Source organism: Littorina saxatilis, linkage group LG15 (genome assembly GCF_037325665.1).
Source record: "Littorina saxatilis isolate snail1 linkage group LG15, US_GU_Lsax_2.0, whole genome shotgun sequence".
NCBI classification, from domain to species: domain Eukaryota; kingdom Metazoa; phylum Mollusca; class Gastropoda; order Littorinimorpha; family Littorinidae; genus Littorina; species Littorina saxatilis.
The window spans coordinates 42109479-42134570 of NC_090259.1; the positions used below are offsets into that span (position 1 = coordinate 42109479).

General features: G+C 42.1%; 1 protein-coding gene across 8 annotated transcripts in view; it reads left to right on the forward strand.

Moving 5' to 3' along the window:
- The window catches only part of LOC138949355 (guanine nucleotide exchange factor VAV2-like), an 82390-nt gene that overhangs the window by 2862 nt on the left and 54436 nt on the right, over positions 1 to 25092 (forward strand). For all 8 annotated transcript variants that reach the window (XM_070321152.1, XM_070321148.1, XM_070321150.1 and 5 more), the window contains exons 2-12: positions 486 to 602; positions 2606 to 2661; positions 10393 to 10470; positions 12897 to 13011; positions 13864 to 13962; positions 14304 to 14372; positions 14900 to 15097; positions 20923 to 21018; positions 22423 to 22494; positions 23034 to 23107; positions 23938 to 23956. In XM_070321152.1, the coding sequence (XP_070177253.1) occupies positions 486 to 602; positions 2606 to 2661; positions 10393 to 10470; positions 12897 to 13011; positions 13864 to 13962; positions 14304 to 14372; positions 14900 to 15097; positions 20923 to 21018; positions 22423 to 22494; positions 23034 to 23107; positions 23938 to 23956 (993 nt within the window). The remainder of the gene's footprint in view (positions 1 to 485; positions 603 to 2605; positions 2662 to 10392; positions 10471 to 12896; positions 13012 to 13863; positions 13963 to 14303; positions 14373 to 14899; positions 15098 to 20922; positions 21019 to 22422; positions 22495 to 23033; positions 23108 to 23937; positions 23957 to 25092) is intronic.

Genomic DNA, 25092 nt, shown 5'->3' on the forward strand with positions numbered 1-25092 from the left:
TCAGATGACACCAGATTGCACCATCTGGGTTCTTTGGAGAAAAAAATGTCTGGGGAGGCATGCCCCCGGACGCCCCTAGTAAGACTAGGCGCTTTGCGCCGTTGACTTGACGCTTCACGTCTTCAGTTACAAAATGTCAGCCTTTTTTACAATTTTCAATTCCCATGCCTGTCTTTTGGAACTATTAAGATTTTCTGTCCAGGTCCAACTGACCTATAAGTATTATCCTCTGAGAACAACACTTTTAGTGTTACTATATCCACCAGTTTTTTGCGCTCTGTCTGTGTACTTTTATGCAAGAGAGAGAGGGGGGGGGGGGGGGGGGGTTGGCACTGTTCCAGAAGACACAATTTTTATGGTGTCACTGTCAAAGGCAGTTGCAAGGGACGTACTGAGAAAAAAAATCTGCCAGTCTGTTTGACATTATTTTAATGTGAATTAAAGCCTGCTTGTGAATTGGACCCATTGTGTGTTTTTTGTTCCAGTTTTTGTGCATGAAGAACATACGGACATTTCTTCAGACGTGTTCCAAAGCGTTTGGTCTTGGAGAAGCGGATCTGTTTCAACCACTGGATTTGTTTGATGTGAAAGATTTCAGAAAGGTGAGTTTAACCCAATGCCCCCTGACAAAAAAATGGCAGGCAGCCTTCTTACTCCTGAGCAAAGGGAAACTACTCCGCACAACATGCACACATACAAAACAAAACAATTCATATAAAATCATAGAGTACTCACATTTATATAGAAGATGGCAGAATAACTCCAGAATACACTATAGTTTCATATATATATGCAAGTATGTTTTGTCCACTTCCAATGTAATAAATGTTGTTTAAAAAAAAAATTCAGCAAGTGTTCTTCAAAAACGTCCAGCCTTCAGTCCTCATTTACACCAATATATGTTGAAAAATCCCAGAAAAATCCTCCCGAAAGTCCTGTTGTCGAATAACAACACCCAGATCGATGTCAGACTCATCCCCTTTCACCTCTTCAAGTAGAAAACCTTCGAAAGGCGTGTCAGAATCGTCATCTGAGTTCCCCATGATCGAACGCCATACTTCCAAACCTTCGTTCAACGCCATTTTGTCAGACAAAAAAATCTCAAACTTTGAAAATTCACAGCTAACACACTATCGCATCGATTCAAACTCTGCAAACGCTAGAATGAAGCAGCCGGAAGGAAGTGCATTAATCACATCCGGTCGCAAGGCCTTATGGGTAAGGCTCAAAGCGAAAGTGAAAGTAGGTGACCTAGTGTTTAGCGGGCCATGCCGGGCGGATTTCATAGGGCACTTCCGGCGGGCCATGCGGGGCGGTTCAGGGGGCATTGGGTTAATATAATTAAGACCTGTTTCTGCATTTTTGCAGGATATTGATTTATGGATTGCACTTTGCAGTCACTGTAGTAATACATGCATTTAGAAGAACTTCATGAAGGATGAGGTATTATGCTACCCATTTTGACACGCTCAGCACCCTTTTACTTTAACACTTTCTACCCCACCTATGTTGACCCAAGTTTTTTTTAGCAGAGACCAGCTGCAGCAGGTCACTCATAATTGTAGTAACTGTGTAGAAACTGTGTATCAACACGCTGGAATGCAGGCGTTAGATGGACGTCACAGGAAGCGACTGAAGCTAACAGTCTGAGCGGATATATCTGTACCTGGTCAAAAGTCAAGTGCAAGCTCTTGAGCTCGTATGCCAATTGTGAAAGTTTGTTCTGGGGAAATCAGCCCACAATGTACTGCAATATAATGTATATTTATTTATGTTCCTGTTGAATGACCTGCTGAAAACCTAACCAGCCAAGATGTTACTGCTTTTTGGCTCACGAAGTGTAGCCTATGCGATCGTAACTTTGTCTGTCTGTGCGTGTGTGTGTGCGTGTGTGTGTATGTCTGTGGTAGAAACTTTAACATTTCCGAGTCTATGTGTGAGTGGTTATCCAAGACTATGGATAAAGCTCGCATAAGATTACGTCACGGTCAAAAGTGTTTGACGTCAATTAATGCATCATGACGGCATGCCTCCCTGTAGTCTTTCTCTCTCGCGTGGTGTGTGTGGTCTCGGTCATTGTTATTTTGAGCGGGCCGAGACTATTTGGCAGTCGTGTCCCTGTAAGTAGGCTACATGCAGACAGACAGATCTAGATCTAGTGTCTCTCTTTCTTGCACAGTGTCACCTAAGCTTACTGTGTGTGTGTGTGTGTATGTGTGACGGAGTGATTGAGTTTGTGTTACTGTTTGTCGATTTCTTACGTGAGCCTTGAAGGCTTCGCCTCTTGTTTTTGTATTTATATATAAGCGTATCTGTAAAGTAACATGTTTTGTTTGGGGATGGGGTATTGTTCAATATTTGATCATTGTCCGTTACTAGTGTTACAGTTACACTTACAATGGAATCTGTGTGTATATCTTTGCCTGAATCTGTGTGTTTCGGTGTTTGTAATTAAATGCTGTTATTAAATTGATGTGAATGGAAATTCAGAGGTAGATGTAATGGGATGTCATCGGTTAGTGTTTTGATGAAGTTTTTGTGTCCAGTAATGCATTTAATGATTTATATGTCATTTTAATTTGTACGTACCTAATTTGTATTTCAGGTTTTGGAAACACTTTCAAAATTGTCAAAGACTGACATTGCAAAGAGGAAATACAGGTAAGCTACAGCCATACAGAGGTGGTGGTGTATGTGGTGGTGTATGCGTGCGTGTGTATGTCAATGTGCGAGTGTGTGTGTCACTGTGTGTGATTTAGAGAGCGAGAGAGAGAGAGATGTGTGTCTGTGTTGACTTTGTCTTGGGTACACATTACATTTTAGAACTGCAGCTAGTGTATGAATGTGTCTTGACTTTTAATTTATTTCTTCAAATTAGATTGGCTTTTTCTTTTCTTTTTTTTTCTTTTGACTGTACATATCACACATTATAAATCAGTTACATTTTGATTTATTGTAAGCCTTAACAAGATTTTTAGAAAGTTCCATTGCCAGTATAGGGCAGAACTAAATCAATTATGCATTCTTTTGAAAGTAATCTTAGTCCTACATCATTGCCTTAATCTTCTGATCTTTGTGTAACTGGATGTGCACACAGGATTTGTCCTGAAAAAAATTCACAGTCTGTTCTTTGGCACTTATTTTCAGTTTGTAATGTACAGAATATATTATTCAGAGCTTAACTGTTTTTTTGAAGAGTAAATACTTTATTTTTGACTGACTTGTTACCCTGTTAATTGCTTTGAAGTGGAAGCAAGCTTGCATTCCCTAGATGCAGTTGTGTGAGAGAGGATGGAGTCACATTTCTGTTTTGGACTTAAGTTGCGGACCCTTTTTTTCTAGAGCTTTTGGCCCTCCCGGTTGCAGTAGGGAATCTAATGATCACCCTTATTACAATGACCTGGAGCGCTTGGCAACGTAAGTCTCCATGGTGATGCATGTTGCCATGGCCACAACCTTCAACCCTGCAGAGTGGCTTGTGTGTTGTAACTGGCATGATAGTCATGAAGAATTAACTGGAATGATTGGTTGATTCAAAACAAAAAAGGGAATCAATAACGTTAGTGTGTAATTGTGTCTAACCAGTGGTGATGATGCCCTTGTCCTGGCTTTTTTGCACGACCTTTGCTGTTTCCAGGTGGCACAGTTTTCTGTGTGTTGCTGATCACTCGTTATTGATATCACGGCTTAATGGCTTCCACTGTCTTGTTTACTCCCAAACTTTGACAAGTGTTTTTTGAAAGCAGTGTTAGCTTGGGCTCATAAGTGGAGATAAGTTTAGTGTGATGGTATCCTGGTTACTGGTACTGAGCTTTACTGTCTCTTTAAAGTTGTTATAGTGGTCAGAACGGAGGCATGTCCTGTAAAACCAGCGTATCAACCAGCGCTGATGTCCTCGCTCAATGTGTCAAAATGCCCCTATCGTCCCTGCATTTTGCTTTGCTTTTCTATTGTAGGCCGTATGACATCCTTTTCTGCTTAGGTGTTCGTTTTTGAGTCCAAGTGATTATTGTTCTGTTCTGTGTGTTATGGTCGTGTTTCTTCAGCTTTTGACTTTAAGTGCTGGTATGTGTGTAGGAAGGGATTAGAATGAGGACTACGTTTATCTCAGCAGTCATGTGTTTTTGTTCAAGATTATTTGGTGTTTTAGAAACTTGAATTTTAAATAATATGGAAGAGAGCAGAACATGTTTATAGGTTAGTGTTACATTCCTAATCTAATGTGTTCAGGTCTGCTCTCTCGTTTATATATTCACCCTAAGAGCACCCTGCCGTCACAAGTAGAGCTATTTCTGGGGTTTATTTGCTTCAACATGAACACCAATGCTGTGAGTGTGAGAGAAAATTATGGAAGCAACTTTGAAAGCATTCAGCAATTCCAGGAAGTATTTGAATCCACAATGGTGTTTACTGAGAGAACATTATAGTAGGAGAGACATGCAGTAGAAGGTACATTCGGTCTTTGATAGCAGGAGTGACCACTAGCAATAAAAAAAAAAGTAAGTTGTATGGCTGCCAGCCTTTTGTAAGTTTTGACCGGGGCAGTATGTGAACTCGCTCTGACACTGAGGTTTACAAGGGTCTGACATTTTATGTGACAGTATTGGTTTAAAAACTTTTATTCAGCAAAATGACATACAACAAAGCCGCATACAATCAATTAATGTGAAAGTAATCTGAATACAGTGGGTCACTTTGCCCCATGGGATCAACGAGAAAATACATTTGTGCCTTGGAATGTGCTGGCAATAGTAAACGTTAAGGCACGTCAAGCACAGCGTTCCAAAAGTAGTGTACACAAGAATCAAAAAACAAGAAAGGTAGGTTGTTGGAACGTTTGTTATTGACAAAACAATACATTCACAGATATTTCGACCCAACAGTCTTTTAAGTGAACAGACAAACACATATTCACACAAAAGTTATCTTGATAGAATTAGTTTAATCCACTCGTCAGGAAGCCGAGCGAATGAATCATTCATTCGTTTTCTTTCATTCATTTCATTCGCTCGGCTTCCTGACGAGTGGACGTAAACTGATTCTATCAAGTTTAGTGTGAGTATGTGTTTGTCTGTTCACCTAAAAGACTGTTGGGTCTAAATATCTGTGAATGTATTGTTTTGTCAATAACAAACGTTCCAACAACCTACCTTTCTTGTTTTTTTATTGTGAATTTTGGAACGTTGGCAGTCTCTTTGTTTTTGGATTTTGTCATGTACACAATAGATCTGTTGGTTTACATTTTCTGGTTGTAAGACTGTCTAGTTAACGAAGACTTTCCTGTTTCGCTTCAGCATGACTGCTGCCTTTCCTTTCACTGAGAAGTTTCATGATACTTGAGTGGTATTGGTGGGAGGGAGGATAAATGCAAAAAAACCATTTTTTTCAGTTCCTTTAACCATGAACATGTCATCTTTATTGAGATGGGCGCAGTGGCGTGTTGGTAAGACGTCGGCCTCCTAATCGGGAGGTCGTGAGTTCGAATCCCGGTCGCTGCCGCCTGGTGGGTTAAGAGTGGAGATTTTTCCGATCTCCCAGGTCAACTTATGTGCAGACCTGCTAGTGACTTAATCCCCTTCGTGTGTACACGCAAGCACAAGACCAAGTGCGCACGGAAAAGATCCTGTAATCCATGTCAGAGTTCGGTGGGTTATGGAAACACGAAAAAACCCAGCATGCCTTACTCAACGAAAGCGGAGTGAAGCTGACTATGCTCTCAGAGTATAGTGTGGGGAACCCAAATGGGCAAACGAGCTCACACGTCACCAGACAATTCTGGAACGCTGAAGAAAAAGAAGAAGAAGAAGTCATCTTTATTGACAACTCGCTCTCAAACAAAAGAGAAAATGGGTTTTTTACTACTGCAGAGAGCATTGACTTGAATGTATTTTTGTGTGTGACTGTATCTGTATAAGTGTGTGTGTGTTATCTAGCCTTTGAAACAGCGACACTTGATATAGGTACAGTTGTTTAGAGTCCATGCAAGATCAAGGAAGTTCTTTTAGAGGGGCCTGATTGGTTCGTGGTGTGTGGGTGTTTTTTAATACTGACACAGTGACAGCTGATATCACAGCCAAGACACGTGAGGATACATGCAAGGTAAATGTTGCAAACTTAAGCAGACAAAGATGAATTCTTGCTTGGGGCTGGGAGTGTGAGTGTGGCGATTAAGAGAGAAAACATAGTGAAACTTATGGTGCATAACAAGAAAACTGTTAGACCTTGACCTTTCATAATCAACATTTTAGCCAAGGAGATAAAGCAGAAAGAGCTGTATAAGATTATGCATCTGCAGTGCTCATGTGTACATGCAGAAAAACCTAGTGCAGCTTATTCACATACTTCATAATTCATTTGACACTTGTCAAATTTGATACAGTGACACTTGAGATACTGGTAGACTATAAGTGTAGTTTAGAGAACAGAGGAACCCCCCATTAAGACATCCACAAATCTGAGAAAATGGAGTCTGTAAAAAGAGGGAGTCTTAAAATGGGGGTAGTTTTACAGAGGTTATGAACAGAAAGTCTGAGAAAACAAGGTCTTAAGGAGGGAGTCTTAAATTGGGGGTCTTAAAAGGGGGGTCCCACTGTACGAAGTAGGCGTTATACCAGCGTCCGCTATTCATTTAAGACAATCATGATGTAGGCACATGCATGGAAATAGCTGTGCGTGCAGATTTTTAACTGACATACATTTATAGATATCCTGGCAGACACACTCACACTCATGACCCCCCCCCCCCCCCCCTTACAAATTAAATCCAGTGTTATTCATATAAAATAAAATATGTCTTACGTTGGAAAAAAAATTGTCATCCAACATAGGAATACATACTGAATTGTTAATGTTAAAGTAATAACTGAATAAATGATACTTAAGTTTTATGGTTGTTATGGAGTTTTCATCAGGAGTTTGTACCTAGTAGAGATCTATTTAATATCTAAAGAATTAAAGTAAAACAAAAGGCCAATCTTGATAACACTCACAGAACCCGAGTAGCCCCATACAAGATCAAGTATAAACGAGGATACAGGTTTTGGTGTGTGTGTGTGGGTGTGCTGTGCTGACTTCAAAGAGCAAGCAGTATTTGTCGAGCAATATTGCTGCATAGCTTTGTGTTGAAACACGATTACATGGCTCGGTCTGACACCTGCATTTGCAATTCTACTTAAGTATTCATTAATGTATTGGAATTGTGCTTGGCAATTCTTTGTCGACATTATTCCTAAGGTAAACTTGAAGGAAATCCCAAAAATAAAGGAAAAAGTCTTTGTGATATTGAAGATCGATGTGATTTATGCTGATTCTAAAGACAGTAAGTCAGATGTGGCAGCTATAGTATAGTGTGCTGGCAGGAGAGAACTTTTTTTTTTACATAAGATTGGCTTTGTATGACCGATTTGCATTTTTCATGAAAACTTCATTCCACGCAAACAAACAAAAACTATAAGAAAACAACCTTTCCTTTTCCTCAGATTGGCTGTGTTTGTGAATTCCAGGTGCTGTGTTTGTGAATTCCAGGTGCTGTGTTTGTGTTTCTCTGTCTTGGAGCAATGTGATCGTGCTTCATTAATGCCGTTTTCATGTCACCTCTGCCAAAAGTGCACTTATTTTTGTGTGAACTTGAGCATTTTTATATATATATATATAGTTTGGTTAATAATGAGGAGGTTGGTTGTCAAGAATCAGAGATAATCAACACGTGGGTGGGAAAACATTACATTTCATTTATAAAGATTTCATGCTTCTGAATTGGATTAGTAGTAATCTAAAGTCAAAATAAGCACCAGTATGCATACACTTTCCCCATGTTATAATTCAATATAGCTATTCTGATGGACACGTGGGGGAATTCGGGGGCTGTGATTGGATGGTCTCACACATCCCTTTTCCGATCATCAAAGCATAATGCTACGGAAGTCGGCCATTTTTGCCAATATCCAAAAGCATATTGGCAATAACAAAGACGCATGGTTCCGGTTTCTTCCACATGTATAAAGTACACGCATACCTCACCAGGTTTGTTTATTTGACAAGTCGACAGACGATGCCATTTGCTTTGTGTGTGTTTTTGTTGTTGCTTAATGTACATGACATACATTACGTGTAAAATCCAGTTCTTTAACAGGCAACAAACCTTGCAAATTTCCAGAAGCTGCAATCTGAAGCGACCCATCTCTGATTCTAGCAGACGATCTCTCCAATCTTTAACACAAAATCAGCAAACTCTCCTGTCACATAGAACGTCCATTGTATAGTGCAATGTTGAAATGAAGTTACCGATCTGAAACATTTAGTCGTTTCTTCTGAGACAATCCTTGTTCTCTTATCATCTACAGATTTACCGCAGTCTTCACCACGCGAATTCCCAACAGAAGTCAGACTTTAGAATATACAATCTACGTAGGCAAGCATGATACGTCATGACGTCATAATGATTCCTAGCATATTGACGTAATGCTAAACATCCGATTATCTCGAGTTTTCTCCGTAATACATGTCCGTGGGTTTTTCAATGTTCGGTTATTTCCGTGGCTTCATGCGGAAAGGGAACCGTCGTCTGCAATCAACGACATGGACCATTCTGGTACTTGTTACTGACAAAAACATGGTTTTAACACAGAATTTAATGTCAGAATAGCTATATAAATGCTATGGTGTTTTCATCGTAGCAATAGGGTCCGATATTTAGACTCGGAACAAGTATAATGCGACTCGTCTTCGACTCGTCGGCATTATACTTGTCTCGTCTAAATATCGGGCCCTATTGCTACGCTGAAAACGCAATAGCTGTTAACGTTTGTTGTTTAGTGGCAGACTATGACCCTCCCTGACTCTAAAGATGATGGACAAAATTAAATGATCGATCACAGCTTTTATTTGAAATCAGAGTACATTGTACGGTATTTTAGTTCTGGGGATACAGGGACTGGTCTGGTACAATTAATGGAGTTATGGTATCAAATAAAATATTATCGTGGCAGACAGGCAATGTAATAAGGCACTACCAAGCAGAAGGCTCACTATATTTTTGATTACATCAATACATGTCTAATTTTGATTGTTTTATGTGTGATATAGAAAGGGTTGGATGATAAGAAGCATTATAGGTGTAAACAGAGCAAGGAATACATCAACAAAATGGCGCACTGGTCAAGATTGAGGAAAAAAGGACAGTTGAACCCCCCTTTTGAGACCATCTTTTCTCCAACTTTCTGTTCATAGCCTTTGTAAATTTACCCCCATTTTAATATTCCCTCCTTTTCAAGTTTCTCACATTTTTTGAGGTCTTAAAAGGGGGATTGGCGTCTGGTCTGAAAAGTAGGGTAGTGAGTTCCAGAGGTGGTCAATAGTTTGAATGCCTGCAATTTCCCTTTGATTACTCTTTTTTCACCCGTTTGTTTTGTTTTCAATAACTTGTAGAATTTTGTTAGTTTATCTTGTTTGTATCAGGTATCTTTCCACATTTTGTGCAGTCAAGAGTAGTTGTGGCTAGTGACTGTGTGATCACCTTGACAACTATGATCTAATTGTGTACAGTGGAACCACCCTTTTATGACCTTGAAAAATCTCAGAAAATTAGGTCAAAATTATAAGCGAGGGAGTCTTAAAAGGGGGGTTCATTTGCAGAGATTCTGAATTGAAAGTTTTGGTCAGGTAATATAAGCGTGTTTGCTTCAGTTCAAGTCCTCGCTGTGTATTTGAATTGTAACATGTCATGTATTTTTAATAAAATTTTGTTTAAAGGCACAGTGCGCCTCCTGTAAACCATCACAGATACTGTCAGGCTTTTACACACAGTCAAACTTTCAAAACTTCAAATTGTACTGATCCAAGTCTTGATGAAAAAAGAATTCTTTTATGATTTAAGAATGTTTGTGTAACAAGCTGTCAATTTATTATTTCGATTTTAAAAGTTAGGTCTAGCGCCAAAACGCACCACGGTCTCTGACACTCTCTCCGCAAAATTAATTCGTTGAAAATTGCTCGCTCTTTACGTAGGGCACCTAGGATGTTCCCGTTTGGTGAGCGTTCAAATGGAAGGGTGTTTGTACTATGTGTAAAAGCCTGACAGTATTATCTGTGATGGTTTACGGGAGGCTTACTGTGTGTAAAAGCCTGACAGTATTATCTGTGATGGTTTACGGGAGGCTTACTGTGCCTTTAAACCAAGAGAAAGTTTGAGAATACAGGGTCTTGAAAAAGGGACGGAGTCTTGAATAGGGGTCGTAAAAGGGGGGTTCCACTCTAGCTGATTTCAGTGACTTGTGTGGATGTGCGAATGGCTTGCAGATGAGTAGCTGTACAGTGAACATGTTATTACTAACGGAATGTTTTTGTTAGTCGGTGTGTATAACCAGAGTGTTGTTGTTCACCGTCTAATTGTAGTGGTTTTCCGCCTGCCACCCGGCCTCACCATGTCGACGAAGATGAGGATATTTACGGAAATCTGCAAGAGCTCGCCATGTAAGTTGGAGCTTTTCAGTCACTTTGAGCCCCCTAACGTGGTGCTGGTGTAAGTATGTAGCCTGTGAATGGGTTGTCCTCAATAACGTTTATCGCCTGTTATGGTACATATTGTTTATTAATTAACTTTATTGAAGCATAGTTAAATTTGTTTTTCATCCAAACATGGAATAAATGAATTCGAAAAATAACTTTGTCAGGTTTGTATGGACTGTGAAAGAGTGAATACCCTTGCTTTTAGTGAGACAAGCAATCCACAGGCCAGTCACTAGTGAGACAAGCAATCCACAGGCCAGTCACTAGTGAGACAAGCAATCCACAGGCCAGTCACTAGTGAGACAAGCAATCCACAGGCCAGTCACTAGTGAGGGTTGTGTCTGGAACACATGGACAAGGAGCACATGTGGATTGCTTGCCTCACTAAAAGCAAGGGCATTCACTCTTTCACAACCCATACGAACCTGACAGAGTTATTTGCGAACATCGTCTTTTTGATTTTGAGGGACATGTATGGCCTCATTCACGCGTAGACCGGCCATCTTTTGACCAACAAATAGAGCTGTCCAGGTTCGTGTCTGTGATGAGAGCATCCTTCCCCTTAGACGAGCACTCAATAGATTAATTTCCGGAAATAACTCTGTCGGGATTGTATCGGTTGTGAAAGAGTAAGTGCCCATGCTTTTTCTTGGACAAATAAATGACACATACATGGGTGGGATTCTTCCGGTATGTTATGCCAAAAATCTGGATTCGATTATGGCCTTTTTTTTTCTTTTTTTTTTCTCTTTTTTTTGTGGTTTGGTTTAGGATTGATGACATTTTTCGGTCCCACACATGCGCATGGTTCCACGTCCACTGTTTGAGACACACCCTTTCACTAGGGACTTGCTAATGTAATGTCACATTTTACCCATGCGACATTATTTCCCATGTGACGTTACAGGCCAGTCACTATGGAGGGGGTGTCTCGTACACAAGTACAGTAACCACGTGTCCAAGGAAAAGGAAGGGAACTCACTCTTTCACAACCTGTACAAACCCGAGAGTTATTTTTGAACATCGCCCATTGGCTGCTTTCTAAAAGGCACCAGTCTTCAACTAATTTTTGTGGAACTTGGTCACACCTAGCTCTGTGCCTTGGGAACATTGACAAAATCCAGCCAACAGAAAGCTGCATGTATTTCAAAGGGGTGACCCTCAGTAGCTAATGAAGGAGAACACGTGTGGCACCTTATGAACGTATTCTAGAATTCCATTTTGACATGGATCAATGTGCCCTGTTGAAATACGCTCCATGACTACCTGAATGTGTAAATGTATTCACACTGTCAAGAGAAAATATTTTCTGTTGATTCAGGGCATATAAGTATTATTGAGTCACTTGAGAAAAAGTGACTATGTAATCGGTCAGTGTTAGTCTGTCCGGCCGGCCGGCCGTGTCCGTAGACACCACCTTAACGTTGGACTTTTCTCGGAAACTATCAAAGCGATCGGGCTCATATTTTGTTTAGTCGTGACCTCCAATGACCTCTACACTTTAACGATGGTTTCGTTGACCTTTGACCTTTTTCAAGGTCACAGGTCAGCGTCAAAGGAAAAATTAGACATTTTATATCTTTGACAAAGTATCTCGGAAACTATCAAAGCGATCGGGCTCATATTTTGTTTAGTCGTGACCTCCAATGACCTCTACACTTTAACGATGGTTTCGTTGACCTTTGACCTTTTTCAAGGTCACAGGTCAGCGTCAAAGGAAAAATTAGACATTTTATATCTTTGACAAAGTTCATCGGATGTGATTGAAACTTTGTAGGATTATTCTTTACATCAAAGTATTTACATCTGTAGCCTTTTACGAACGTTATCAGAAAAACAAGGGAGATAACTAGCCTTTTCTGTTCGGCAACACACAACTTAACGTTGGGCTTTTCTCGGAAACTATAAAAGTGACCGGGCTCAAATTTTATGTGAATGTGACTCATTGTGTTGTGAATAGCAATTTCTTCCTGTCCATCTGATGCCTCATATAATATTCAGAACTGCGAAAGTGACTCGATCGAGCGTTTGCTCTTCTTGTATAAAGAATAAATCTGGGAACGCTTTCAAGGTTTACAAAGATGGCAAAATTAGTATTACTTTTTTACTTGAGTAACATTGTTAGTTTACGTCTGTCATATTCAGCATTTTTCTGACAACCACAGTGAAAAAAATGAATAAATAAAAAATAACAAATGATTAAGAATCATGTCTACTTTTCCTGGTAAGAACACCGGAGTAAAGTGATCAAGTCAGAAAGTGTTGAATTGTATTATAATAATAATAATGTGTAATACTTCTAGAGCTCACAAATCCGGGGTTAAACCCTGCTCAGAGTGCTTTACATTTTTCGGGAAATATGCACATACATTGTATGGTGGTGTGTTTAGCGAGAATGATCTGGAGGACCAAGAGGACATCTACGACACAGTCTATCAGGAGGATGAGGACAAAATCTACGATGACCTCTGTTACCGCCCTGACACCAGACGACAGTCCACCACCGTGAGTCTTTATTGCTTATACAACAAATTGCCGACAGGAGTTGATATGATCACATTTTGCTTTCGGCTGTGTTTAGTGGAGGCAGTTCTCAATCAATCAATCAATCAATGAGGCTTATATCGCGCATATTCCGTGGGTACAGTTCTAGGCGCTCTGCAGTGATGTCGTGTGAGATGAAATTTTATACGGCCAGTAGATTGCAGCCATTTCGGCGCATATTTACCTTTCACGGCCTATTATTCCAAGTCACACGGGTATAGGTAGACAATTATTAACTGTGCCTAAGCAATTTTGCCAGAAAAGACCCTTTTGTCAATCGTGGGATCTTTAACGTGCACACCCAATGTAGTGTACACGGGGGGAGGGTTCGGACACCGAAGAGAGTCTGCACACAAAGTTGACTCTGAAATAAATTTCCGCCGAACCTGGGATCGAACTCACGCTGACAGCGGCCAACTGAATACAAATCCAGCGCGCTACCAACTGAGCTATATCCCCTGAGTTCTGTGGTATTGTCTGCTTGAAAAGTCTTCATGGCGTCACATACTCAACATTATCAATTATGTTTGTGTGTGTGTGTGTGTGTGTGTGTGTGTGTGTGTGTGTGTGTGTGTGTGTGTGTGTGTGGGATAGAGGCTGGAGAGAGAGGGGGGGACTGTGTGTATGGGTGGGTGTGGTGTGATTGCAGCATTTTAGTTTTTATGATGAGTGAGGGGTTACTGAAGGCAAAGCTTACTTCACACCTATTTCCATCCACACATGGCCATTGCGTTCATTTTACCAAATGAACCTCCAGGACATTTGATTTCATTGCATTATGAGAATACGACAGGTGTATGTTTTACTGTGCAGGGCACACCCCTCCAGCCCAAAACCAAGCGAGACCACTGCATCAAGGAGCTGCTCGACACGGAGAAGAACTACGTGGATGCTTTGGAGATGATCGTCACAGTAAGTTCAACAACTACAAACAAAACCAACAACTACAAACAACTACAGACAACAACTACAAACAAAACAAACAGCTACAAACAACAACTACAATCAACAACAACAGTAACAACAACATCTCTTGTTACTCAGCTCAAGCATTTACTGGCAGTTGTTGTTGTTGTTTGTTGGTTGTTCTGCTAATTTGCAGAAATGACCATGAAAATTGAAAGTTTCCAAATTTTTGCGATCATTGTTTTCTTTGGTGATACTCTGAAGATGAAATCACCCATTCCATTGATCTTTTTACTTCCTAAGAAAACATTTTGTTTTTCATGTTGGTTTTTTCTTTCTTTGTTCAGCAATTCATCAAACCACTGCAGCCGCATTTAGACCCGGAAAAAATGGAGACCATCTTTTGCCGTATTGAGGTATGTTTATGCAAAGTGCTACAGTGGCCCCCCCCCCCCCCCCTCCCCATCCCCAGTTATCAACTAAGTTTCTATCTAAGAAATAAGCATGCATGGAATCTCGAAGTTTGAAAATTTATCAGAGCTGAATTGATTTTGCATGTTGACAATGATGTCAGTTATGAAATTAGTTCAACAACAATTTTCCACTCTGCACAAGAAGTAACCAGGCCATTGAGTGGTTAAGTGCTCCATTCTCTCATGAGACAGATCTGTGGCATGATGGGAGACTTGAGCAAAAAGTTTGTTTCAAACCTGCCCTGATGTCCACCTGTGGATAACGACCACCTGCCCACAATGACCACTCAAGCGGATCCCTGACAAAATCCCCCCCTCCCCTTCCCCCTCCAATGTAATTCACCTGGTCAAAGCTAATGGGGTTGCACTATATAGACAGGAAGCAGGTATTAAAGACTGCTTTAAAACTTAACTTGTATAGGCAGGAAGCTAGTATTAACCGAGTGGGCTTGAACTTTCCAATCCGTCAGATATTGTTGGAAGTGCACAAAGCCCTGAAGACAGAGCTCCAGTCGTCTGTGATGATGGGGACCCCCCAGCTGTCGGAAATCTTTGTGCGCTACAAGCCAAAGCTGCTGGTCTACGGAGACTTCTGCTCCAACCTTCCCAAAGCTCAGGCTCTCATTGACGACATGTGTCAACAAGACGCCTTCAAACAGAAAATTCAGGTAAGATGTGTGTTCTCTTAAGGCAAAGGGAGCCACTAAAATCTAAATTAAATTACATATCTTACCCAACTCACATATAGCAATTAACCCTAGTTCAGTGCTGGTAACGCTGTACGCGTCCCCTTGGTAAAAAGAGTGACCAATACCCATACTGGTATCAAGGCCAGACCAATACTGAGTCTGTCTTCCGTATGCGTGCACATATGCCGCCATTTGTATTCATTCCTACCTCAGCGCTCAGTCAAGTTGGTCGCTATTTTGTACGCTCTGGCTGTTGTACAGCCGTTGTCACTGAGTCTTTTGACTTTGTTACTTTCCTCTTGGTTTTCTACTCTTCGTTTTGACTTCGCTACTATGTTGAGGGGAGATCTTTCCTTGTCTTTTCATGATTTTGGCCACAATTTGGACTTGTTAAAAAAATTTTCTTCAGTCTTTTTGTCATGGCTGATAGTGCCAGGAAGAGGCATACCCCTAAACAGGTGGCTGCTGAGGCCTCTCCGTCCAAGAAAACGCCTAGGAAATCTCAGACATGGGATTCTTCCATAAAGTTACGGAATTCTGTAAATTTTTAGGCTCCAGGGATCATTCTTGAGATTCGTGCAAATCCGCTGAGAAAATTTTGGGGTATATGTAGGTATAGACCCAAGTTTTTCGGCCGGTCCGCTGATCGCGACGCTCCATTCCATACTATTCTTGAACGGTTGGTTCCTAAAACGGTCAGACTGTTGCTGGTCGATCCGTATGGGAACGCGCTCTTTGTCTCCTAGTCCTACAGTCACCGTTTCAACGTAGCTATCGGGGATTCAGTATAAGCATACCGTATGAGAATGATTCGGCGCCATTTTTACATCGTTTCGAGCCACCTGCCAAAATGATGAGGAAGCTAAAGCGAGACGAAACCGTTCTATCCCGGGAAATTGACCAGCAGAAGTACAAGAAAAATCTCTGGAGATTCGACTGGCTCGATGAAGTTGTATCATTGAGCTGGAAATACGAGAAAGGCCAGAAGACACAAGACGTGAAACTGAAAGTTGGCGATGCTTTTGCTAAAATCAACTTGCCGGGAAAAGCTCAGTGCACTTTGTGCAACGATGTTAATGTTATCAACTACGGTTCCAATGGAAAGACTGCCCTCAAAAGCCACTTGAAAAGCAACAAGCACCTGACTATCCTGAAAACCCAGTCGTGTAATCAGTCACTGTGGTCGTTTGGCACCGACAAGGTAAGAACATTGAAACCACACCGTCACACGCCACCACCACCCCACCCCCGCCTCTCTCTCTCTCTCTCTCTCTCTCTCTCTCTCTCTCTCTCTCTCTCTCTCTCTCTCTCTCTCTCTCTCTCTCTCTCTCTCTCTCTCTCTCTCTCTCTCTCTCTCTCTCTCTCTCTCTCTCTCTTTCTCCTCCTTATTTTGAGTCTTAGCGTAAAATTAATTTGAGAAACATGGGAAGGAAGAGAAAGGGAGGGGGGGGGGGCTATGATTAAGCTGAAATATGCATTTCAGGGCCATTTTTGTGTGTCTAAAACACTAAAAACCTTCAGCTTCTGGGGGCGAAGCCCCCAGACCCCGACCAGGGGCAACGCCCCTGGACCCTACTGGGGGCCTTCTGCGGCCCCCAGACCCCCACTTTTTTTTTCCTTAATTATCACTTTTTCTGAATCCCATGTCTGAATCTAAACAAACCGGCCAGGCTGTTGTTTCTGTTTTAGAACCGACCTCCAAGAAATGTATTGATGTTTTGGTCGATTTACCGGCTACCTCCATTTTACCTGTTAGGTCCTCGGACAAGGTCGTTCATGAAGATAAGTCTGTAAAAGGGACTTCCTCTTCTGTGGGTTCTGGTTTGGCTCCTGGGGACGTAGCTGCTTTGCTACTTTCGCTTAGTTCGCAGGTTTCATCTTTGGCTGCAGAGATTTCTTCCACGAGAGCGGAACTTCGGGCCCTTCCTTCCGGCGTGACTGATGTCTCTTCTCTAGCCAAGGTTCGCCCTTCCCCTTCCGCCACGGTCATGCACGTGGATGTTCATGCTTCACAGGATGCTGATGACCGTCACTTCCTTTCGTTGAGTGGTCCGTCTTCCGGCGTTCCAGTTTAGTCTAAAGGTATGTCAGCTACGCAAGTAACCGGGTTCTCCGGCCAAAACGTAGAGCGTTCTCAGGAGAAAGTAACCCCCCTCGTACTCAGTCGGGGCGAAAGTTCTGATCTCTGGGCTGGCCAATTCCGCTCAGGCGGTCGGTCAGTTCAGGGTAAGGACCCTGAGAAGCGAACGGAAGTCTTGGTGCAACCCGCCCTATCGGAAGATTTGGGCCAGGGTGTGCAGCTTCCGCTTCCGCCCTGGGGGCAGGAAGAGGGCAGTAAAGCTGACTCCCCGTTGAACTATGATAGTCAATCAATCAATATGAGGCTTATATCGCGCGTATTCCGTGGGTACAGTTCTAAGCGCAGGGATTTATTTTTTTATTTTTTTATTTTTTTATTTTATGCAATTTATATCGCGCGCACATATTCAAGGCGCAGGGATTTATTTATGCCGTGTGAGATGGAATTTTTTTACACAATACATCACGCATTCACATCAGCCAGCAGATCGCAGCCATTTCGGCGCATATCCTACTTTTCACGGCCTATTATTCCAAGTCACACAGGTATTTTGGTGGACATTTTTATCTATGCCTATACAATTTTGCCAGGAAAGACCCTTTTGTCAATCGTGGGATCTTTAACGTGCACACCCCAATGTAGTGTACACGAAGGGACCTCGGTTTTTCGTCTCATCCGAAAGACTAGCACTTGAACCCACCACCTAGGTTAGGAAAGGGGGGAGAAAATTGCTAACGCCCTGACCCAGGGTCGAACTCGCAACCTCTCGCTTCCGAGCGCAAGTGCGTTACCACTCGGCCACCCAGTCCCCAATGCGGGGGTCAGCTTCCGGATTGCACGGATGTGCATGAAGGGTGTACTGATGATGGTGCTTCCGCTATGGGGGAATGCACTGAATTCAGGTTGCCGCACAAGCTGTCAAACGCTGTTGCGTTGGCAGCGGAAACGGCTTTCAAGTATTTCGAGGAAGGGGTGGTTGAGTCTAAGGCTCAGTTTGTTCCACCACCTTCTGCTCTTGGTGATTTCCGGAGTTCCAAGGAGACTAAATGTCCTTTCCGGTTCCGGGAATCACCGTCTGTGGCCTTCGAGATGTCGAAAGTTCTGACGAGATTTCGCCCTGAGTCGAGTACTCAGAGCTCTACTGTGCCTTTGTTGTCACAACACAGTGAGGCACCTGAGTCGGCTAAGCCTTGGCTTGCTCAAGCTGATCAACAAGCTTCTTCTTGTTCGGCTGGCTTTTGGAATTTCAAACTGGGTACTCAGCCTATCAATCTGATTGAGGCGTTTGCTCTACCCAGGTCAGCTCTTCCGGTTACACCGGAACTAGCCACTCTGAGGGAGGATGGGTATAGTAGGGACAGGCCTGTCCCCTGTACTGAAGCCTCCCTTTTGGCATTGGAGGAAACTGGAAGGTCTCTGTTGGAGTTGGCTTCCGTGTCGGAGTCTCTCCAGAGATCTTTGTCAAGGTCTATCGCAACTTCGCTTGATCCTTTTGAATTTCAGTATGATGCCTCCTCGGAGGATGTGACTACCCTTTTGGCTACTATAGCCAGGGTTTCACAGGAGCAGATGAATCTTTCGGCCAGACTGTATACTCAGGCAGTACATTCTCGCAGATCGGCTTTTCTAGCTGGGTCTAGGATCAGGGACAAAGGCACGATTGATAATCTGAAGGTCTCACCTTTCACGGAGGGCTCCCTCTTGGGTCGTACATCTCTCGATACTCTGCAAAAAGAGACTCAAGATGCAAGAGACTTGGCCATTGCTCGTATTGCGCATCAGGGTTTCCAGTTGTTGTCTTCTCGTACGCTTGCCTTTATTCTGTGTTTTTCGGAGCGTTGATCTTTTCACACGAGCCATTTTTCTAAGCCAACTCAGTCGAAAACTAAACGTGGTGAGCAGACGACTTTTAAAACGCGAAAAGCCACGCGAGCCTATCTGACCAATCGTGGCCAGGGATTTACGTCATACCACCTTATATGGAAAGTGTCTGTTGTTTGCTTGTTTGAAAAATAGGGGGGTTTCCGCAGGAGAATCCATATTTAACCGAAAATAACCGCCGAATGACACAGGGGAGAGAACTGCTGTTCAAACGGTATACGACGTTCCCATGTTGGGCGAGCAGAAATGTCCGTTGCCAAGGGTTGAAAATCGTAATTTTTATCGAAACGGTGAATAAAAAGACGGAAAAATTTGCCGGGTTGGTGCAATGAAATATATTTTTAGAGACTTTGATGAATGTGTATAGTGTAATCATATGCATGTCATGAAAGTAGACAGATTGAAAGGTGCAACACTGCTAACAACTCAAAATGGCTGTGTAAGTCCCATCACTCTAAATTCAGTGGCGCACTTCGCCTTAAGTGTGTTCTGTTCTCATTGAAGAGTTGTCAGAACGCCTCGTTCTATGGAGTTTACAAATGGGAGCCACCTTAGCCAGGCGACTGTCAAGGGGTTCTGGGCAAAATTGTAACGCTTGTATAATTCAGAGGTACCGGCTATCTACTGAAGTTGCAGCATACCTATGTTCATAATGAAAGTTTAAAATTATTGAACATCATTCGCGTTTGCAAAAATAACCTAAGGCAACAGCATTTGCACCTCATTACTGAGAATGAGCGTGTAGCATTTGCCAGTGATAAAAATGCGATTGTGAAACTGTCCACAGAGCTGTATTGTCCTGTGAGTACTTGAGATTTCACTGTTTATCCATCCGGGGCGGGGATGTAGCTCAGTCGGTAGCGCGCTGGATTTGTATCCAGTTGGCCGCTGTCAGCGTGAGTTCGTCCCCACGTTCGGCGAGAGATTTATTTCTCAGAGTCAACTTTGTGTGCAGACTCTCCTCGGTGTCCGAACACCCCCGTGTGTACACGCAAGCACAAGACCAAGTGAGCACAAAAAAGATCCTGTAATCCATGTCAGAGTTCGGTGGGTTATAGAAACACGAAAATACCCAGCATGCTTCCTCCAAAAGCGGCGTATGGCTGCCTAAATGGCGGGGTAAAAACGGTCATACACGTAAAAGCCGTGGGAGTTTCAGCCCATGAACGAACAAACAAACAAACAACTGTTTATCCATTCACAGTTTCAATGATGTGAACAATCAAGAATATTGATGCTTGTGGACTGTGTTTTCACTGTGTCTCATGGTTTGTAATGAGTGAGCTTGACTGTGGCCTTTCTGTTGATTTCAGCTTGTAGACTGTGTTTTCACTGTGTCATGGTTTGTAATGAGTGAGCTTGACTGTGGCCTTTCTGTTGATTTCAGCTTGTAGACTGTGTTTTCACTGTGTCTCATGGTTTGTAATGAGTGAGCTTGACTGTGGCCTTTCTGTTGATTTCAGCTTGTAGACTGTGTTTTCACTGTGTCTCATGGTTTGTAATGAGTGAGCTTGACTGTGGCCTTTCTGTTGATTTCAGCTTGTAGACTGTGTTTTCACTGTGTCTCATGGTTTGTAATGAGTGAGCTTGACTGTGGCCTTTCTGTTGATTTCAGCTTGTAGACTGTGTTTTCACTGTGTCTCATGGTTTGTAATGAGTGAGCTTGACTGTGGCCTTTCTGTTGATTTCAGCTTGTAGACTGTGTTTTCACTGTGTCTCATGGTTTGTAATGAGTGAGCTTGACTGTGGCCTTTCTGTTGATTTCAGCTTGTAGACTGTGTTTTCACCGTGTCTCATGGTTTGTAATGAGTGAGCTTGACTGTGGCCTTTCTGTTGATTTCAGGAGTGTGAACGCAAAGCCAACGAGAGCAAGTTTCGGTTACGAGACCTCCTTCACGTGCCCATGCAGAGAGTCCTCAAGTACCACCTGCTGATGAGGGTAGGATTCGTTGAATGTTTGACTGTGTGTGTGTGTGTGTGTGTGTGTGTACGGGCCCGTGCTTGCAGGTGTATTTGTGTGTCTGAAAGTGTGTGTCGACGTGTGTGCATTTCTGTCTGTGTGTGTCAAGTGTACGGGCTTGTACAGGCAGGTGTATTTGTGTGTCTGAAAGTGTGTGTCGACGTGTGTGCCTTTCTGTCTGAATGTGCATATGCATGTGTTTATGTGTGGAATTCTACCTGAATGGAATATTTGCATCTGTGTTGAAGGTGTACCTGGAAAATAGCTCCTATGTTTATTGAAGGTTAAAGGTGAAGGTTAAAGGTGTATAAAAAAGAATGCTATACCTCCTGTTCTGTCTGCCAAGACTTTATTTCCATTCTGTTTCCCCCACCTTAGCTCAAATTAATGTTTGACTCACCTGAGTATAAGCTTTTGCTTTTCTTGTTCTAAAAAGAACAGAAAACAAGTCGCGTAAGGCGAAATTACTACATTTAGTCAAGCTGTGGAACTCACAGAATGAAACTGAACGTAGTCCGCCGCTAGTGCAAAAGGCAGGGAAATTGACGAGCCTGTTTGGCGCGGCAGCGGTTGCGCTGTGCTTCATAGCACGCTTTACTGTACCTCTCTTCGTTTTAACTTTCTGAGCGTGTTTTTAATCCAAACATATCATATCTATATGTTTTTGGAATCAGGAACCGACAAGGAATAAGATGAAATAGTTTTTGAATCGATTTCGGAAATTTAATTTTGATCATAATTTTTATATTTTTAATTTTCAGAGATTGTTTTTAATCCAAATATAACATATGTATATGTTTTTGGAATCAGAAAATGACGAAGAATAAGATGGAATTGTTTTTGGATCGTTTAATAAAAAAAACAATTTTAATTACAAGTTTCCGATTTTTAATGACCAAACTCACTCATTAGTTTTTAAGCCACCAAGCTGAAATGCAATACCAAACCCCGGCCTTTGTTGAAGATTGCTTTTCCAAAATTTCAATCAATTTAATGGAAAAATGAGGGTGTGACAGTGCCGCCTCAACTTTTACAAAAAGCCGGATATGACGTCATCAAAGGTGTTTATCGAAAAAAAGAAAAAAACGTCCGGAGATATCATACCCAGGAACTCTCATGTAAAATTTCATAAAGATGGGTCCAGTAGTTTAGTCTGAATCGCTCTACACACACACACAGACACACACACACACACACACACACACACACACACACACACACACACACACACACACACACACACACACACCACGACCCTCGTCATGATTCCCCCCTCTATGTTAAAACATTTAGTCAAAACTTGACTAAATGTAAAAAGCATGACTGTTGTCCAAGAAATGAAGAACGATGAATGACATGATCATGTTGTTTTTGCTGCGCCAGGAGTTGATCAAGAACACAGAGAAGACGGATAATGACCGACCTGGTCTGGAAATGGCGCTGGAAGCTATGCAGGTTTGAACTTCACTTGCTTGAGGACACAGTTTTTAATAGAACAGTAGCTTTGGTGTGTGTGTGTGGGTGGGTGGGTGTGTGGGTGTGTGTGTGTGGGTGGGTGGGTGGGGGTGTGTGTGTGTGTGTGTGGGTGTGTGTGTGGGTGTGTGTGTGTGTGGGTGTGTGTGTGTGTGTGTGTGTGTGGGTGTGTGTGTGTGTGTGTGTGTGTGGGTGGGTGTGTGTGTGGGTGTGTGTGTGTGTGTGTGTGTGTGGGTGGGTGTGTGTGTGGGTGTGTGTGTAGGTGTGTGTGGGTGTGGGTGGCAGTATTTTTGGGGGACATTTCTGCTTCCTAAAAGAGGAAATGCATTTATTATCCCCATTTTTGATTTTGGAATATCGTCTGGCAGAGTGTATTTTGTGAGGAGTGGTTCATGTGCAAAGCAGAGTAAGAAACTACAGGGAAAATATAAAAATGGAGAATTGAAAAGTGCCGGCACAAGTTGGCAGAACGACATATTGGTGCTGTGTCGTGTAAATTCACACTCCTTGCTTGCTTGCAGGATTTGTCACTGTATGTCAACGAAGTGAAGCGGGACCATGAAGCGCTGCAGCTCATTGAAGAAATCCAAGACAGGTGAGTCTACACACCTGTCTTTTTGGGGAGGGGTGGGGAAGAGGGGGTGGGGTGGATGTAGGAGGGTACCCAAGAAAATACATATGCAAATCATACAAAAACCTTAGACATAACACAGCGGGCATGATTAGGGGGGTGGGAGGGTAAGTCTGGAACGGTGAAGCTGAAGCTAGAGCCAAGAGAGGAGAAGAGACACCTGTGGAGTCTGCACATTTTTAACAATAACCCTTCCCCCCCCCCCCCCCCCCATCCCCCACCGCAACCCCAACCCCCACTCCCACTTATGGTTGGTTGGTTGGTTTTTGGGTTTTAATGTCCCTTCAGCAGATGCTAGCTGCTATTTGAGACCGTTCCCACTTATGAAACAGAAAAAGCACTTATCACAAGATCATGTGGTTCTCTTGCATAATATATATATATATATATATATAAAACAGGATAATTTTGATGGATCATTACCTGGCCGGCATTTTGCAAGCGAGCCATGCAATCTTGAGATTAGTTTTTTTATCTGTTTCAGGAGTGTTTGTCTGCGTCCTTCAAAGACCTTTGGGTCGATGTACTAGTAAATGTAATGTTTTGTTTTGTCAATGATAAACGTTCCAATTATCTACCGTTCTTGTTATTTCAATCTAAATTTCGGAACGTTAGCAGTCTTTTTGTTTCTGGATCAATGAAATAGCAAGTTATGAGCAATGGTTTTCTTCACATCTTTTATTTTTAATTATTTATTTTTGTTGGGAATTTCATGCATTCTGTATGTTTATGTGTTATGTTCAGCATGCTTTTAATGTGAGTTTAATTGATTTTTTCTCCTCGCTTTTTTTCAGTATTAACGACTTGAAAATGGTATGTTGATTTTTGCTTCTTTGCAGACACAAAGTACAGAATAACTTATAGTTATCACAGCTTGTGAGAGATCTTTATTAAATGATTTTAATTATAGTGTTTATACTGTAATTGTAAGCATGTATGAAGTATCTTTTACAACAAAAATTGGGTATTTGTCGTCTTATAAAGACACAGCAAACATCAGCAAGAACACCCAAATCTTCTATTCTTAGACCTGGCTTTAACAAGATAATAAATGTATATTGATTTGATTTTATTTGACAATTTAGCATGGCTGGGAACGCAAAAGAAGATTTAAATTATCAGGGGTGGGACTTTTCCGCGAATCCGCGGATTTCCGCGGACACAACTTACGAATTCCTCTGGAGTAATCTATTTTTCCGCGTCCCATTTCATCACAGTATCTATAACTTGTTGACTGAATGATATGGAGAGAAGTGAAGATGGAACAGAACACTAGAGGCTTGGTTGGGTTTTTTTTTTTGTTTTTGTTTTTGTTTTGGGGGGAGAAGGGGAGTGAGGAGAATGTCATTTTTCCCTGATCCAAACGAGTTGAATTTTAGTCTCAGAATGCACCAGATTGCACAGATTTTAATGTAGCATTAAAAAAAAAAAACAACGGGGGAGCATGCCCCCGAACCCCCCTAGAAAAAAGGGATTTCCTATTTCTTAATCACAAGAGAGTCCCACCCCAGATTATATACATGTGTACATTTTTCTCCCCAATTCAAGTGTTCAAGTGTATGGACTTAAATACCCCCCGCGGGTTAGGGGGAGTCCCATATTGGTTGGGACGAGAAAGAATTTACCCGATGCTACCCAGCATGTCGTAAGAGGCAACTAACGGTTCTGTTTCTCCTTTTACCCTTGTTAAGTGTTTCTTGTATAGAATATAGTCAATGTTTGTAAAGATTTTAGTCAAGCAGTATGTAAGAAATGTTAAGTCCTTTGTACTGGAAACTTGCATTCTCCCAGTAAGGTCATATATTGTACTACGTTGCAAGCCCCTGGAGCAATTTTATGATTAGTGCTTTTGTGAACAAGAAACAATTAACAAGTGGCTCTATCCCATCTCCCCCCTTTCCCCTATCCCATCTCCCCCCTTTCCCCGTCGCGATATAACCTTGAATGGT